This window comes from Moschus berezovskii, chromosome 23, assembly GCF_049115385.1.
Source record: "Moschus berezovskii isolate FMDL1 chromosome 23, NW_MosBer_1.0, whole genome shotgun sequence".
Classification (NCBI taxonomy): domain Eukaryota; kingdom Metazoa; phylum Chordata; class Mammalia; order Artiodactyla; family Moschidae; genus Moschus; species Moschus berezovskii.
In genome coordinates this window covers 20,578,673-20,590,739 of record NC_142482.1, presented here as the reverse complement: position 1 = coordinate 20,590,739, position 12,067 = coordinate 20,578,673, and the positions used below count along the sequence as shown (strand labels likewise).

At 59.7% G+C, this 12,067-nt stretch overlaps 1 protein-coding gene across 5 annotated transcripts in view; it reads right to left on the bottom strand.

Moving 5' to 3' along the window:
• Window positions 1-1,912: 1,912 nt before the first annotated feature.
• Window positions 1,913-12,067, bottom strand: part of PACSIN1 (protein kinase C and casein kinase substrate in neurons 1) — a 68,999-nt gene continuing 58,844 nt past the window's right edge. For 4 of the 5 annotated variants that reach the window (XM_055406468.2, XM_055406465.2, XM_055406466.2 and 1 more), the window contains exons 2-10: window positions 10,969-11,093; window positions 9,896-10,052; window positions 8,560-8,795; window positions 7,991-8,146; window positions 7,718-7,893; window positions 7,257-7,377; window positions 7,026-7,153; window positions 5,164-5,351; window positions 1,913-4,613 (exon numbers count right to left, since the gene is read on the bottom strand). In XM_055406468.2, coding sequence (XP_055262443.1) covers window positions 4,504-4,613; window positions 5,164-5,351; window positions 7,026-7,153; window positions 7,257-7,377; window positions 7,718-7,893; window positions 7,991-8,146; window positions 8,560-8,795; window positions 9,896-10,052; window positions 10,969-11,031 — 1,335 coding nt within the window. In that variant the 5' untranslated portion in view covers window positions 11,032-11,093 and the 3' untranslated portion in view covers window positions 1,913-4,503. Of the gene's footprint in view, window positions 4,614-5,163; window positions 5,352-7,025; window positions 7,154-7,256; window positions 7,378-7,717; window positions 7,894-7,990; window positions 8,147-8,559; window positions 8,796-9,895; window positions 10,053-10,968; window positions 11,116-12,067 lie in introns of all 5 variants that reach the window. The other variant, XM_088831506.1, reaches the window with a different exon arrangement.

Sequence of the window (12,067 nt, the reverse complement as noted above, 5' to 3'; positions counted from 1 at the left end):
GGAGCTTTAGCTTCAGCATCAGTCCTTTCAATGAATGTTCAGGGTCGATTTCCTTTAGGATGGACAGCACCTTGCTGTCCAAGGGACTCTCAACAGAAACTGTGAGGTTACCCCCACCCGCAACTTTGCAGCTGAGGAAACTGAGGCTCAGAGCAGTGGAGCGCTCACCCCCGGTCACGGCCAATCAGCGGCAGAACCAGGGACCGAGCCCACAAGGACAGTGCTATCTCTGCCCCTCCCTGCCTCCTGCTCCTTCAGTGCCCTCGCCTCTGTGAGGCTTAGCTTCCCGGGAGTCAGGACGGGAGCCAGCCAGCGGCTCCTAGACCACTGAGGGTTAAACGCTGCCTGGCGCCTTGTGCCCTCAGCAATTTTATTGTCTCCAGAAGAACGTTTACTCCTGGCAGTGAGCAAACAGCATCTTGGCATGTCAGCTGGGACTGCACCTGAGGAGGTGGGGGTGAGGGCCTGCCCCAGGCTGGTGCCTCGCTGGGCCCCTGCTGTCTGTCTACCCCTGGGGAGGGGGCAGGCTGGGACCCCAGCCAGAACCCAGCTCGGCTCTGCTGAACTGGTTTTGTCTCCAGCCTCCGCTCCCCGCCCCCCACCCCCACCGGAGTCCCTGGAGCCACCTGCTCTCAGGTCCCTAGCAGGGCCTGGAGCGCCTCCGATCACAGGCTGAGCCTGGAGGGAGGGGGGAAGGGGATCAGGGCGAGGAGTGGGGAGTGGGGAGCTGGAGCTGCTCCAGAACGGCACCCAGCGCCGCAGGGGGTGGGGGGAGCCGCTCACTGCTGGGTGGATCTGCCACGAGGCACAGACGTCCCTGGCGGGCACACACCCATCCGGTGACACCCCGTGTGCTGGCAGCAAACTCCAGAAGCCTCTTCCTCCAGCACACACACACTGCCCGTCAGAGCCACATCTAGCCTAGGTCCTCCTCCCTGACCTTCTTCAGGGCAGCCCGCCTCAGGGCTCCGCATGGAACAGCTTGTCCAAATACGTACGACAAGGTCAACTCGTGCCTTTATCTGAAGAGTCCTCTGTTCGACTCAAACCAGGGGCATGTCCCTGGAGGTGGATCTGGGGATGAAGAGTACAGGAGAGAAGCAGATAGTGTCACCAGGTCAAATGAGCACGCCCTGAGGTTGGGGGAAAGCAGTGGTGGGGCGGGGGGCAGACGGGACTGTAGTGTATTTGCCTTGAACGATGGTTTTATGTCGGGACCCTGGCAGGCTGTCAGGGCCAGAAGGGCCTCAGAGAGACATCTAACCAGTGGCGGGGAAAGGCCCAGGGTGGTGACTGGGACACAGCGAGCCGATGGCAGGGACTAGACCTGGGATTCCTGCCTCCCCAGAGGGGATCTGGCTAGAGTGGGGGAGGCTGGAGCAGGGACCGGGCCTGGAGCTGAAGCTGGGACGGAATTAGGGGCCGAGAGCCCCAGTTCGGCCCCCGGAGGGGTCCCACAAAGAAATGCTGTCCGAGGGCAGGCAGGAAGGTGTCGCGTGACCTGATATTATAGCACAGGGAGCCTGGGACTGTGGACAGCCACGAGCCACAGGCCTCCGCAGTCACTTTTAGAATTTTGCTTTAAAAATTGAACCTACTTGGGAATCAAATTCACCCTTGAACTCCAAGTGTGGGACCCCAGATGCCCTGCTCTCCTGGCCAGTGCCCATCACCAGGTGCCCAGGACCCTAACGGCCACAGTCTTGCACCTCAGAGAGCATCTGGGGTGAGCTTCCCTGCACAGACAGGCCCCGGGGCCCCCCACCCTTGGTGGTCCCCCAGGATAGCACCCCGGGGCACCACCTCCCCAAGAGACTCCAGCTGTAGAGAACTCACAAGAGCCTGAGACACGCACAAGACTCAAGAGGACACATGTCCAGCCAGGTTGACACAGTTCTGGACTTTATCCACAGTTGTACAATCACAACTTATATATATATATATCTGTATTTATACACCTTTAAATTACACAATCATGTACAAAACAGGTGCGTTGCTGAGACCACAGCACTTCTCGGAGTTTCACAAGTGTTGGACTAATGGAGTCAGGAAGCCTGGGGTGGCAGGTGGTGGGGCAGCCCCGGCTCCTTGCAGAATCAGGCCACAGAAATGGGGCTTCACTGGGGACAGAACACAGTACGCGCTGCCGAGTCCCAAGCCCTGTGGGGCGGCCCGCGCAGCATCTAAGGGGTGGGGGGGGCTACAAGAGGTGGTGGGTGCAGGCACCCATGCTCGGTGTTGAGTGCCCGACGCCAGCACTGACAGGTGGGGCTCAGGGGGACTTCGGGTGGGAGACTCTCCTTCCCTGGGGTCCTGAGGGGCCTGGGGATGAGAGAGAGGGGTCCCCAGTGGGCCCTTGGAGGTGGTTGCTCAGAAGGAAAGGGGTTTTGAGTCCCCGCCCTGGAGCCGGCAGCTGGAGTGTGGAGGGGGACGGGCCTGGGGTCCAGCCAGGGCCACAGCCCCACCCGGGTGCCAGGAGGCCACGGGCACGGAGAGGGGAGCCCAGGCCTCAGGGTGCAAATGGCCAGGCCTCCTGCCTTGCGAGGACAGAAGCCCCCTGCCCCAATTCCTGCCTGGGGGAGAAGCTGAAGAGGCTTCAGTTGGGGAGTTTGGAGGCCTGAGGGCTTCTGGAATCTTGCTTCAGGCTCTTAGGGGCCTGGGTCACATCTCAGGCTGCAGCAGAGGCCCAGAAAGCAGACAGGGACAAGAACAGGGGTGCTGGAAGTGGGGGGTCTGCAGGACCCTGGGGTCCTCAAACCCCCAAAGTCCCCTGGCCCCAAGGGAGGCCCGCCCCAGCGCCTCTGCCAGGATCCTCTGTGCCCACAGGACTAGGCACAGGGCCTGAAGGCTGGGGTTTGTGACCCCCTGAGTGGGCTCTGGGCAAATGCAGCAGGGAGCAAAAGAAGACTGAGGGTGCAGAGAGGCCTGGGGTTGCGCTGTCATTACCTGGAGGATGGGGCGGCCAAGCACCGCCAGGGCAGAGTGCGTGGGGTGTCCGCAGGCCCAAGGCTCAGCGGGAGCATCAGCCATGAGCAGTGACCTCACCTGCTGCTGCAGGAAGTCTCAGGGCCTCAGAGACGCCGCTTCCTGTCATTCCCCCGCCTGGGGGTCCCGGTCTGCCCAGGGAGGCTTCCCACTCCGTGGGCCAGGCTGGTTGGGACCTGGTACGAACACCTGGTAGTCCAGCACGGCCTTCATTCACCCATCTCAGCAGACACTGCTGCTCTCGGGAGGCCCTTGGCCCCCTCCCATCCACGGGAGTCCCTTCCCTGAGACCCAGGCTTGCAGAGATGGGGGCTGCCAGCGGGAGGGGCTGCGAGGGGCCGGGGCTGGAGTTGGCAGGGGGGACAAGAAGAAAGACCAGTGACGGTGCTGCTCCGGAGACCAGGGCCCCTGCAGACCCAGGCTCTCCCCGCCGGCCACAGGCTTTCCCCTGCCTGGTCCTCCGCGGAGTCTCCTTGGGCAGACCAGAGCAGGGGCGCGGAGGAGGGAGGCGAGGCCGCTTTAGCCAGGTGGATCTACAGCTTCCGGTGGACTTGGAGGGAGGGGGGAGAGAGAGAGAGGGGGCAGGAGAGCAGGCAAGATGCCCTCCTCCCCAGGAAACAGGAGGAGGCTGCTACTGTTGCTGGCTTTGCCCTGGGCTTTGGGGCCCTCTCCCCGCTGCCTGAGACTGGGATGGGGCCTCTGCTAGGGATTGGGGGTGGGGGGTCTGACTCTGGGGAAGAGACTGGGCCCAATCTGACGACAGCTGGAAAAAAGGGCCCCAGTGGGGTCCTAGCCCCTCCCCTGACCCCATCCCTTTTCAACCCTCCTCCTACACCAGTGACACTGTCCGCAACTCAAGCTAACGCCTCTTCTTGTCTTGAGGAGTCTAGGGACCCGGGAAACCTCTGTCGGAGAAGACGGGGGTGACCCTCCCTCCTCCAGCCCCACCAGTCCTCAGGGATGAGGCTAGGAGAAGGGCACTCCCCCAGGCAGAGTGGAAGACTAAAGGGGTGGCCCCCTTCTCAGGGGTCTTCAGAGGAGGCCTCTGAGAGCAGGTGGTGGGAGGGCAGCAGGGTGGGGCAGGAGGCAGAAGGCAAGCAAACCAGGCCCGGAGACTGGGGCAGGCGCTGGCAGCCTGGGGTGGGGGTGGGGGTTGGAGGGAAGGCTGGGGGCACCGAGGATGGAAGGGTACAGGAGACACCCCTCCAGGCGCAGGAGACTCTTTGGTGGGATCTGAAGAGCAGATGTGGTGATGTCGCAGTCGGTCTAAGTCCTAAACCCTCACCTGCCCCGGGGCCATCACCCCAAGTCCTACCACCCTGGCCTCCAGGCGGCCCTGCAAATGCTCCGTCTCTTTATAGTTTTTGTTTTGTTCTGTTTTGACTTTTAAAAAAATAAAAGCTTGATCGGAAAATATGTCTGGAACTCTATGGCAGGGGGTGGGGGGCAGGGGTGGGGGGCAGGAGGCGGCAGGGAGGGGGGCGGTGGGTGAGGAGCGAGGGCTGGGGGGCACGGCCGCTAGACGGCCTCCACATAGTTGGCGGGGTAGAGGCCCAGCTGCCCGCTGTCCAGCCGCCCGCGGCACCAACCCTGCTCGTCCTCCTCGCCCAGCTTGGTGAGCTCGTCTCCTAGGGAGGGAGAGGACAGGGAGGAGCTGATTGACCGGAGCCAGAGTGGGACCTCCACCCCCACCTTCCCCGGAAGCCCTCTGATTAGGCTGGGCCCACCCAACGCCCCCCTCCCCGCATTACTGCCCGAGTGCCCGCCCCGGGGACCAGCCCCCCCCACACCTCGACATCCAGGTGCAGCCCAGCCACCAGCTAATCTGGGTCTCAGCTCCACCCAGGAGGCCCAGGCCGCGCCTCCAGCTTCATTTCCTCGCTCCAATCCCTCCCTCGGCTCCACCCCGCCACCCCCGCCTTCAGTCCGCCTTCCTGCCCTCCCCACCCTATTCTCAGGTCCAGATCCCACCCCTGGCACCCCGCTGCCATCCTTAGAGCCTGCCCCGGCTCTCCAGCTCAGGTCTTGCCCCCGGGGGCACGGGTCACCCCAGGTCCTGACCCGGGGCACGGGTCACCCCAGGTCCTGCCCCCAGGGCACGGGCCACCCCAGGTCCTGCCCCCGGGGCTCGGGTCACCCCCCTGGCATCGGCCCCGCCCACCGGGCCCGCCCCCTCACCGGCCTTGAAGCTGAGCTCGTCCTGCTCCTGGCCATCATAGTCGTAGAGCGCCCGCACACGCACTCCCTTGGCATCCTCGTCGAAGGGGTTGGAGCTTCCGTTGGCCTCATTGCCCCCAAACGGGTTCCCGCTCTCATCGTCCGACCACTCGGTGGCATAAGTCTGGCCCCTGTCGTAGCTGCTAACACTGAGGCGCAGGGAGAGGACCCGGCCTGAGCGGCCCCTTACCTGGTCCCTAGAGCTGCCCCCCTCCCAACCAGGGCGCTGACCCCAAATCCCACAGAAGCCGGAGCAGGCCTTGTAAGAGGGAGCCCTCACTGAGGGCTCTTTAAACACACGGGAAGCAGGACTATTAGCATCACTCAGCCCTTGAGTGAGGGGGTGCTGAAGGAGACCCCAGAGAACATCTGACTCCCCATCTGAGAGGGACAGTACAAGCTAGTGACTAAGAGTGAGGATTCTAGTAGGAAGACTATCATGTTGTTAATTAATGTGGAACACAATAAATCAACACTGCTGTGTGTTATCTATAAACCTTAAGACAGTAAATCCTGAGCTCTCCACCAGGAAAACAACTCTTTTCTAATTCCTTAACCTTGAATTTGTGGTGTTGGAGAAGACTCTTGAGAGAGTCCCTTGGAATGCAAGGAGATCCAACCAGTCCATTCTAAAGGAGATCAGTTCTGGGTGTTCATTGGAAGGACTTATGCTAAAGCTGAAACTCCAGGGACTTCCCCATGGCCCAGTGGTTAAGCCTCTATGTTTCCACTGCAGAGGGCCCAGGTGCAATCCCTGGCCAGGGAACCAAGGTCCCACATACTGCTGGATGCAGCGGAAAAGAAAAAATTTATTTTAATTAAAAAAAAAAAAAAAAGCTGAAACTCCAATACTTTGGCCACCTCATGCAAAGAGTTGACTCACTGGAAAAGACCCTGATGCTGGGAGGGATTTGGGGCAGGAGGAGAAGGGGATGACAGAGAATGAGATGGCTGGATGGCATCACCAACTCGATGGACATGAGTTTGAGTGAACTCCGGGAGTTGGTCATGGACAGGGAGGCCTGGCGTGCTGTGATTCATGGGGTCGCAAAGAGTCGGACACGACTAAGCGACTGAACTGAACTGAACCTTGAATTTATAGGAGATGATGGATGTTTTACTCAATTTATGGTGGTAATCATTCCTGTCTATAAGTCACATCATTATTCTGTACACCTTAAACTTAGTGTTGTATGTCAATCATAACATTAAAACTGGAAGAAAAAAAAAAGAGATGAGTCAAGCTCATTTTTAGTCACTAAGTCATGCCCAACTCTTTTGCGACACCATGTACTATAGCCCGCCAGCTTCCTCTGTCCAGGGGATTTCCCAAGCAAGAATACTGGAGTGGGTTGCCATTTCCTTCTCCAGAGGATCTTCCCAACCCAGGGACTGAACCTGAGGCTCCCACATTGGCAGGTGGATTCTTTATCACTGAGCCATCAGGGAAGCCCTATGTATTTAGTGAGTGAGGATTCTGGAGCCAGACCTCTTGGGCAACATATCTTGGCTCTGAGGCTTACTAAACCAGCTGTGTGACCTTGGGCAAGTCACTTACCCTCTCTGGGTATCGGCTTCTCTATCTGTAAAATGGGAATATTGACATACTCCTCAGCATGCTGGGAGACTTCAATGAGATAATTTACAGAAAATGCTTGGTGAGCACAGTTCCTGGCACATGGCAGGTGCTCTCACAGACTGGCTACCACTATCTCTGAGAGTGTTGTCCTCATTTAAACCATTTCTTGTCTCCTAAGGTAAAACTCAGTGGTCCCAGTGTGGAGGCCCCCCAGGCACCCAGGAGCTCCGGAGGAGGCACTCACCTGCCACGGTCCCCAGCCTGAGACGTGGACTCCACCACGCCAGCAGCATTGGTCAGCGCTGCCCCCTCTGCCTTCTTGGGCTGTTTCTCCTTCTTGGCAGCAGTGTGAGGGAGGTCTGGGTTCCACTCCTGGGGGGCACCAGGGAAGGGGAGCATTCAGGCTGGGGGGCTGCCCCCTGAGGCTCCTTCCAGCAGTTTTGGATCCCTCTACCTCATCCCCACACATCCTCACCTCAAACTGGGGCCAGTTCATGGGCATGCCAGGGCCGCTGGTGCTGCGGAACCATCTGAGGTCATCCTGGGCATCGGCCCCCCGAATGGCCTGCTCCAGCTCTCGGTACACTTGGACATAGCTGTGCATGGGGGAGATGGGGCGGTTCAGGGCAAGATGCACCCCAGCCTCAGTGAGGGCTGAAGCCCGTCCAGAGGACCAGGGTGCTGGCAGCCAGGAATCAGGTGGCTTTCAAAGTGCGATCTCTGAGTGGGCAGCTCCAGGCATGCCCTGTGAACACCCTTCTCCATCCCCATCTTAGCCGCTCACCCATCCAGCCAAGAGGATCTGGCGTGCGTCAGTGCTCACCCAGGCAGCCACCGGGTAAGGGCCCCTGCAGCCCTGCCCTCCCCTTCCTGCCACTGGAAGGCAGGCCAGGGAAGCCCTGCCGCCCCTGCCCCCGCGCCCCCACCCCCAGTTACCTGCTGCTCTCGGCCAGGTTGAGGTGACGTTTGATGTCCAGCAGCACTTCCTTGAGGAAGACCAGCCGCTTTTCCTCGAACTGCTGGCACTGCTCAAACACCTGCTCCATGCCCTCCATGTACTGGGGCGTGGTCTTGCCCACGTCATCCAGCACCTTCTCATACTTCTCCTGCGTCTACGGGCACCAGGGCAAAGGGGGAGTGAGACCCAGGCCTGCAGCTGCCAGCTGCCACCCGCTCCAAGGGGCCCCGAGACCCTGGCCAGGCTGGAACCTTCTGCACATCCTGCTTGCACTTGTCCACTTTGTCCTGCAGCTTCTTCTGCTGCTCGGGTGTGACCGACTGCTCTGTCTTGCTGTTCATCTCCCGGGTCACGGCCAGCTTCTCCTCTTTGCAGGCCAGATGGTAGGCCTTCTTGGCTGCCTCTAGCTGTCGGGAGGGAGGCGAGGGGGCAGGGCGCCTACTCGTATGTAGGAGCCAACGAGATCACTGTCCACCTGTCCCTCCTGTCCGCTCCACCGGGTGATGCGAGCATACACTCTCAAAAGGCAGAAGCGGTGCAGGCTCCGGCTCCAGGTATTCAGGGGCAGTGCCCACCCACCTGCGCATGTGACCTTGCACTGCCAGCCCCTACGGACACCCTCCCGTTAGGCCCTGCAGGGCCGGCCCCATCTGTGGATGCTTCCTCCTGGCAGGCAGTGCTGCTCCCCTGTGGGCACAATCCCAGGGGGCAGCGCACTGCCTACAGCGTCTGTAGACACCCTCTCTTGGCTCAGTCTGCCCCCCTGAGCCCTGCCACCCAGCCTCGCCCCTTCCGTGGCAGCCGCCCGCCCACCAGGCACCTCCTTCATCTTCTTGGCCCAGGGCTTCTGGGCCTTGCGGAAGCCGTCCTCAGCCTCCTTGGTCTCCTTGAAGCCGCCCATGATCTGCTTGTGGTAGGCGTCCTTCTGCCAGTTCTTGACCTTCTCCAGGTCCTCGTTCAGCAGGCTGTTCTTCACCTCTTGGTGCAGCTCGCTCACCTTGTCGGCCTCCGTCATCATGGCACCCCAGGCCCGCTCCAAGCTGCCATACTGTGGGCCTGAGGAAACGGCCGGGGGGTCACCAGGTCCTCGTCACCGCCTGCCCAGAGGCCCCCCTTCACGCCTCCTTTCTCTGAGGCTTTCCCCATACTTCCCATGGCAAGAGAAACGCCCTCCTCTGCTCTCCCTATAGCTTTATCCATCCTCCAGAACAGCCCAAGAACAGCCACCGCCTCCAGGAAGCTCTGAATACTCTATCCTCACAGAGCTCGGCCAGCAGCCCTCACAATTCTTCTTATATGTAGCATCTGCCTCTGGGCCTGCTCCCTGTCTCCTCTGTCAGCTTGTGAGCCCCATGGGGGACAACCTGGACCCCATGAGTTCTCACAGGCCAGCTCTTGGTGCTCCAGGAATGTTGACGGAAATGTAAAAGTGAAGAACCAACTGGTGACTTAAAAGGAAGCCACTGGAACCAGACAACCCACAGGATCTGGACCAGGGCAAACAATGGGTATCGTAAAATTTGCATATGGGTCACATTAAACGCCTTGAATTTGATAGTTGAACTATGATTACATAAACAAATGTCCTTATTCTTCAGCAATATGGTGAAGGATTTAGGGTGAAGGGGCATGTCTCCAACTTAAATGGTTCAGAAAAGACATGCCTATAAAAAGACAGGGCGTGAGAAAACAAACCTGATAAAATATGAGCTGGTGAGTCTGGGTGAAAGGTAGGTAATTCTCTGTATTATCCCAGAAATTTTTCTCTAAGCTTAAATTATTTCAAAATAAAAGTTTTGTAAGTTCCCTGGTGACCTCGTGGTTAGGATTCCAGGCTTTCACTGCCCCATGGACCCGGGGTTCAATGACTGATCAAGGAACTGAGATCCTGCAAGCCCCGTGGCGCAAAAAAAAAAAAAGTCTTTTTTCCCCTCTAAATTCATTCCAAAATTGCAGAAAGTGGAGTTGATCAGCGACGGGGAGGCCTGAGTAGTTTGGGAGGGGAAGAGTGCGCGTGAGGGGCGGGCGCCGTCAAAGGCCCAGTGATGGGAGGTTGCAGGAGCATCCAGGGGAGGGGTGCTCCCGGGCCTGCGCAGTGGAGGGCCGATTAGCCCTGGGTGTGCGCCCGGGCCGGGCACGGAGGGGAGAGGGGGCACCTTTCTCCAGGAGCTGGCGCCAGCGCTTGGCCCAGTCGGTGAGCTGCTGCGCGTAGGCCTTCTCGATCTTGGCGCGCTCCTGCACGCAGCTCATCAGGTCGTTGCACAGCCGGTGCCCGTCATCGATGCGCTTCACCGTCCGCTTGTAGTTCCCCACCTGGCGGCGGAGCAGTGAGCACAACTCCCGCGGGGCGCCCCGCGCCCCGGCCGCCCGCCCGCCCGCCCGCCCTGGCCACCGTGTGCGGTGAGGTGGCGGCGCCCGCCAGGCCTTCCGGGCCACCCCGCTCTAACGCCCTGGGGGTCCGAGCCCTCTCTCTTTGGGAGGTTCGGATACCCCGCCTCATTCCCCGCCGTCTGGACTCTCCTTCGTCCCGCTTTACACAGAATTCCCTCGCTGTCACCAAGTGCGGAAGAATATTTATAATTTGGACTCGGACTCAGATGAATTATTCATTCTGTTCTTGCCGTGCAAAATCTATTACATTTATACAGAGTCATACAAGCGTTGAGTTGAGCTGCAGCTTCTTGACATAATATTATGTTTTGTAGACATCTCATTAAACACTTATTAATTTAGGTTTGGCAGTTTGCGGTGCTTTGGGTTTTGGAAGCCAATGGAAAATGTCTTTCTGGGTCTCAAATGCTTTGGAAGGCTCCAGTAATGCTGGCTTCTCTCCGCCTCTTGGCTGCGGGGGTCCCCAGAGCTCACAACACGTTGGCGCCAGTGCCCTGCCCCCTGCCCACGCCCGGGGGCGGGGGCGCGGCTGTGAAACCCCAGGAAGCTATAAAGTGCGCACTTGCCCTTGTGAATTACTAGGAATCTGAGGCAGGGCTCCCTGGGCGGGGTCAAGAGGGCCCTGCTCCACACTGTGAATTCTACAGGGTCTCTGCAGGGGCAGCGGTGGTCTGTAGGAACCACTTCATGGCAACCACCACCTGCTGAACATGGAGGGCTCCCGAGGGGCCCCAAGGGCTTGAGGGGCAAGGGCTGAGGTCGTGGGTGGGTGGGAGCCTGGGTCTCCACGCAGCCAGGCTGTCACGTGCCCGGGACCCACGGAGCACCGAAGACTCACCTCCCAGAAGCTGTCGGTGGTCTCCTCCGCAGCCAGCGAGGTCTCGTCGTAAGAGCCAGACATGGTGTGGCCGTGGTGCGGTGGACAGGCGGGCGGTGGCGGTCAGCACGAGGGCTGCTCAAGCGCTAGAAGGCCGGGGAGAGACCCCTGGAGATGAGGGAAGCGTCCCAGGTGCCCCATTCCAGGCCCAGGGCCCAACGGGCTACGGGGACTTCACAGGCATGAACCTTGAGTTGGCTGGGGGCTTCCTGTCTACAGACCGGCTCCTCGTCCCTAAGGTAACCCTAATATCCACCCGGTGGCACCCCTAGTGCCCACCTCCCAGCTGCTCCCCCATGAGCCCCTCACTCCATATCCTTCCTCTTCTCCCCGTCCCCCAAGTCCATCCTCCAGCTCCAATATGGGCACCTCCTCTCAGAAGACTGCCCCCTAACAGAACCATGCTGTCCCCAGCAATTTTGTGCTCCTGGACTCTTCTTGGGCCACATAATTACATATTTACTTTATATAAATCTGCGGTTTGCTTCACAGACACACACAGCCCTTCGAAGGCAGAAACCACATCTATTTTTGTGCATATCCTGCACCCCCTCCCCAGGACCGGACACCCTGTTAGGGCCCCCTGGGGCTCAAATGAACCCCAGAAGGCTTCTCAATCTGCCCCCTTGGCACTGCCCACCTGGCACAGCTGAATCCCTGCACCAGGCCCAACAGACCCACCTCAGCTCCCCCTCCCGCCCTGCCTCGCCATCCCCAATCAATGCAGAACCCCTGGTCTCAGCCCCTAGAATCTCCCTGAACCCCCACCCGGCGCCTGGACCCAAGCCCGTCGGGAAGCTGGCAGCAGGCCACCTCCCTCCTCGTGCCCAGGCTCAGCGCCTCCTCAGTCCTCTGAGCTGCGGGGCTCTAGGAAATACCCTTCTGGCTGCCCTGGTGTCTAGTCTCAAAGCCTCCATTAGCCACTTACGTGTCTCCTAAGAGTCCTGGACATGTGGCTTCAGGCCCACAGGTCAGTGTTTGTGATCTCTGCAAACACTGGGGTGGCTCCGTGTGCCCTGGATCTGTCGGCAGGCATCACGGCTCTCCAATCTAGGCCGTG